Source organism: Monodelphis domestica, chromosome 3 (assembly GCF_027887165.1).
Source record: "Monodelphis domestica isolate mMonDom1 chromosome 3, mMonDom1.pri, whole genome shotgun sequence".
Taxonomy (NCBI): domain Eukaryota; kingdom Metazoa; phylum Chordata; class Mammalia; order Didelphimorphia; family Didelphidae; genus Monodelphis; species Monodelphis domestica.
The window spans coordinates 258481288-258486706 of record NC_077229.1 but is presented as its reverse complement, the minus strand read 5'-3'; the positions used below and the strand labels follow the sequence as shown (position 1 = coordinate 258486706).

Sequence of the window (5419 nt, the reverse complement as noted above, 5' to 3'; positions counted from 1 at the left end):
AAATTAAAGATAAGGTACTCATTCCAGGTCCATTTACTAATGAAATTCTAAATTTGATTCAAAATAAACCATTCCCAAAACATATCTCCCCCACCACCCAATTTAGAGGAACAATAAATTTAGTGCCACTAGCCTTTTTTAGAAGACTAACCTCATGTGCCAGAAGTCACTTATCTACTGGGACTTGAAAGTCACAAGAACACTCTGCCTCCCCATTTCTCCATTCTATACCTTAATACCTAAAATCTCACCATTCTAGAGAGTTTAGAGGGAGGTGGTTTGTCAAGAGTCCCCAACACTTTCCCTATCCTAAATACCAAAATCAATATTAAAAACCAGAGCAAGTCCAGTGGATATAGTTTAGAAGGATACTAAACTGACTCTTGATACAGCAAATGGAAGAGCAGTATAGGAATAACACAAACATCCCATACTACTACCAATGCTACACAGGGAAGAGACCCCAGCCAAGGTAGTATACCTTTCAGTTTCTCCTGACCTCTCTCCATCAAGCACTGTTCTCACCTCCACATCAGATAATACAAGTCAGCTCTTACTATACACTAACACTCCATATTCTCTCTCCACCAAAGACAGCCTCAATCATTCCCTTTGCTACAAACCAGCTATCTGCATACTTTCCAGGATTCACAACCTGCTCTGGGAGTATTGTTTCTTTGATGATGAGGAACATGGAGGAAACTTTTCATTGGACTGAAATTTTCTGCCTCTCCACCCCATGGCAGCCCAGCCACCTGTTCTTTGGTGGCTTTTAGGTTTTCCAGAATCCCCTAGTAAAACATTACAATTTTTTTATTTTGAAGGAATAACATTTATTTCTACTCTCCCTCCCACATCCCAGAAATATTTTAGCTATTTGTGTTACTATAGAATAGCATTTTGGTTAGTTTTCTCAAAACCCCATGTAGGGTATGGAAGGATAGTGGCAAATAGCCCATTTTTTGTTATTCCTTAGCCCTAGAACCACTCCCATGAAGTGTGATCTTTGTTGTCTGGAAATTCTTTTTAGTGGGGACAACATTTGCAAACAGGCTTTTCATACTTCTTATAAATCTTCAAAAAATCCTTCACATCCTCAGGGGACCCCAAAATCAGTGGTATTTTCTGATGGATGTCAGTTGGAACAATGTCCAGGACTGACTCCTTTCCTGTGGTAGCTAGTCCCCCAGCTCTTTCTATGATGAAGGCTAAAGGGTTGCACTCATAAAGAAGCCTCAACTTTCCTTGGGGGTACATTTCATTGGGTGGATACAGAAATATTCCTCCATACACCAAGGTCCTGTGCACATCTGCAACCAATGAGCCAATGTACCTTGCAGCATAGGGAGCTGTATTGTCCTGAGGGGATTTTTTCGACTGGAGGTACTCTAAGACAGCAGACTCAAAGTCCTTGGTATAGCCTTCATTGATACTGTAGATGTTCCCTTTGTTTCTGATCTGGACATTCTTGTGGACTAAAATGAATTCACCAATATCTGGATCCAGCAAAAAGGTATTTACCCCACAGTCCATAGCGACCACCATCATTGTGGCACTGCCATATAGAGCGTAGCCAGCGACCACAGCATTTCGGCCAGGCTGTAGAGCATCATCCTGAGAAGGTTCACCAGTTGACTTCCTTCTATAGATGACGAAAATAGTGCCGACCGGCGCAAGGCAGTGAATGTTAGAAGTCCCATCCAGCGGATCAAAGCAGACCACATATTTCCCTCTTTTTTCCGGTTCTATTATTATGGCATGTTTGCTTCCTTCTGACACAAGAACACTTGTGCCAAAAGATGACCTCAGCGTATTAATAATCAGGTTATTGGAGAAGACATCCAGCTCCTTGACTTCTTTGACCGTTACATTTGTGGGGCCGTAGAGTTGGACTATTCCTGCTTTACGCACGGCGTAAGAGATGTCTTTGACCGCTGTGAAGAGGCTGAGGAGCAGTTGAGTTATTTGACCTGTGCCTTTGGCTTTCTCTCCTGTCTCCAAAGCAAAGCCAGTCAAGGTGCTGATTTCCGTTTCCCCTGGATCCTGGTAACTCATCTTCCAATGGCCAGGCGCTTAAAAGAGCTGAGAATTGGGAGTCGAGAGATTGGAAACTGCGATCAAGCGTGTGGTCAATTCCGTACGCTGGCTTAGTGACTGTTGGGAAACAGTATTGCAAGAGCGCGGGGCCATTGGAATGCTACCTGACAGATTGATCATCTACATACACCTCGGGAAAAAAAAATGGGGGAACTGAGGGGAGCGGGGAGGGAAGTCTCGGGGATCTTGTGAAGAGGAATAACAAGAACTAGGAAGGAGGGAACCAGAAACACACAATTTAGTCGCTGATACCTGCCCAGACCTCTTAGAAGAGCCTATTCAGCTACATTAGTTGGGGGTTACCTTGTATTTCCAAACGGTTTAGTTTTGCTCTGTTTTTGCTGTTTGCTGCTGAAGCAATTAGAAAAGACAGACTTCGGATTCAGAAGGAGCTGCATTCAAACTCTCCCTCCAACAAATTCTGCTTGTGAGGCAGTCATCAAGCAATTATAAAACACAGGCACTGTGTTAAACACTGGGGAGACACAGTAAGGCAAACCTTAAAGCTGAGTTAAAGTCGAAGTAATCTCTGCAGGAACTCGTGGGATTGCGATGGGGGAGGGAAAATCTCTCTAGAAGGAGGACCTGATCTGAGTCTTGGAGGAAGTTGGGATGGAGACTGGAGAAAGGAGAGTGCTCTAAGGCTGGGGAACAGCCACAGGAAAGACACTGAATTACTATGTGTGAGGAACAGCAAAAGACCTGTGTAGTTGGATCCCAGAGTTACTGGAGGGGAGGCCAGGTTGTGAAATGCTTTAAAAGCCAAGCAAAGAGGAGCCTCTGGGTGGTTCAGGGGATTGAGAGCCAGACTTTGAGAAGGGACAGTGCTAGGTTCAGATTTTGCCTCAGTTCTAGCTGTGTGACCCTGGGCATTTCATTTAATTAAATCCCTTACTGCTGCCTTGAAACCAATACACAGTATTGATTCTAAGATGGAAGGTAAGAATTCTTTTTAAAAAATTTAATTGTAATTTTTATAAAACAAAATAATGTTATATTGGATCCTGGAGGTAATAGGGTAGAGTTACAAATTGCTTTCCATAAGAATTGGAGCAATTCACTTTCATCAAAAGTACATTAATGTGAATTTTCCTGTCACCCTTCTAAAATCTGTTATTTTCTTTTTTGTCAACTTTAGGGTGAGGTGGAACTACAAAGTTGCATTAATGTAAAGTTTTCTAATTTTTCATGAATCAATGTATGTTTATATGACAATGATAACTTGGATTTAATCATCTGATAATTGACCATTTATTAAGTATGATTATTTTAAATAATTATTAATCAACTAATTAATAACTGATTAATAAATTAGCCTTTGAATACATTATCTATATATCTTGCAAATGAGCTCATTATCTGAGAAACTTGTTGCAAAGATTTTACCTCAGCTAACTGTTCCTCCAATTAATTTTAAATGCATTGTTTTTGTGCAAAAGGTTTTAAATTTTGTATAATCAAAATTGTTTCACTTTCTGTAATCCTTTCTCTTCTTTATTTGGTCAATAATTCTTTCCCTATTGTTGTTCATGCTTTGTACTTAAGAACCAAAAATGACATCATAATGTTGGGGTCTGTCCTAAATAGAAATTATTCTTATTGCCTTTTAATCATTTTTATAAACTACGAGTGATTCCTTTATAATAGTTTGATAAGTGATGATTTATAGCCCCAGTTATTAGTTGATTGAATAACTATGTATGAGATAATAATCAGTAAGAATAATTTTTAAAAATTAAACATGTAGTGTGCTGTGTTAGTAACTAAAGTAAGATTCTCTATGCATTTTTGACCCTGAACAGTATAGTCTCAAAATTGTGACATAGGGTAGTAAGGGCCTTAGATACTTTGGTCACTCACCCTGTGGTTTGAAAACTCAGTTTCTGACCCTTTGGTACCCAAAAAGTGGAAGCTCCCACAGTTGCCTCCTTAACTGACAATGGTCAGCTCAAAACTTATTAATTTCATCACTGCCTATTTATGCTATAAATATTTGTAATCTCTGGGACTTGAGGCTGCAAGTCATGTTGGATGTGTCTGCAGACCTCTGACTTTGCCAGAAGATCTTTCTCCAGTTTTTTTGTTTGTTTGTTTTTTTAACAGGTCAAGATATAGTCTGTTTGACTGATCAACAAATACACCCTATACCTCTTCTCTTCCACACTTTCCTTCAAAACCTCCCAAACACTAAGCCAGCTCTAGCAAAGTGCACCATAATAAGTGAGTGACTGGGCAAGTCAATTAACATTTCTATGCAACAAGTAAATCTGTCAGAGCATCCACAGATCTAGCAATTAGGAGTTTCCTCATCCAAAGCTTCTTCTATCCATCTATCTTCTTCTAAATTGCAGATCCCTTCAAAATGGAACAAAACTGATAATAGAACTCACCAACTAAACTGCCAGAGACAGAATTTGAACTCATCATGCTTATTGTCTTTGTGGACATCTTTAGAAAGATATACTGCCAGAGTAAGTGAACTTTTTCACAGAATTCAAATTTTTTTTCATTTGCTATAACCAAAGGTTCCATTTATGAAGGGTATGGTACTGGTTGGTAGGGAACTTCCTTTATCCAGAACCTATGCAAAGCCATCTTAAAAGTGACTTAGAATAGTGATGAACATTTTTCCATGATCTTCCACAAGCCCTCATGACTCACAGTATCAAAGGCCTTGGTCAAGTTGATGAATGTTGTATACAGATCTCTTCTGCTCTTAGAATTTCTCTTGTAGTTATTGGAACCCTGTTGACCATCCCTTGGTCATTTCTGAAGCCACACTGGCTCTTGAGTGAATGACCATCTTTCAGGTGAAGGATCAGCCAATTAAGGAGGACTCTGGCAAAAATCAACATTGACTAAGAGAAAAACATCTCTATGATCCTTAATCTCTTGGGAGATGACCTCCTCTTGCTATATGATTGGAAGATTTTAGCCAGCATCTATTTGAGCGATAGACCCCTTGCCTTATAAATATCTGCTAGGACAGAATCAGCATCAGGCACTTTGCCACAAGAGAGACACCTAATGGCATTCAATACCTCTTCTTCATTTGGAAGTTTGGCTAGAGAATGATTGACTTCAACCTGAGGTATAGTCATTGGCTTTAACACTTGTTGATGGCAGTCTATCAAAAATACTATGAAAATATTTAGCCTTTCTCTCTAGGTTCATGTTCTTATCACTGATCAGTGTGGTTCCATCAGATGCTGAGTGATTGAGATGCACCAGAGGTCTTTGTCCCATAAATAATCTCTAGAGCATCAATGATAGAAGTGCTTTGGGTAGTCACTGTAGGGACAAAACTGAGCCTTCTTACTGA

General features: G+C 39.8%; 1 protein-coding gene across 1 annotated transcript; it reads right to left on the bottom strand.

Annotated features, from left to right (window-relative positions):
• Positions 1 to 808: 808 nt before the first annotated feature.
• LOC130458382 (fructose-1,6-bisphosphatase 1-like) lies at positions 809 to 3698 on the bottom strand. Its single transcript, XM_056823648.1, has one exon. The coding sequence runs from the start codon at positions 2053 to 2055 to the stop codon at positions 1027 to 1029; it is 1029 nt and encodes a 342-aa protein (XP_056679626.1). The 5' UTR covers positions 2056 to 3698; the 3' UTR covers positions 809 to 1026.
• Positions 3699 to 5419: the final 1721 nt, after the last annotated feature.

What these genes read in the sequence shown, in the direction of transcription:
- LOC130458382 (XM_056823648.1), bottom strand. Translation starts at nt 2,055, where the DNA reads ATGAGTTACCAGGATCCAGGGGAAACGGAAATCAGCACCTTGACTGGC.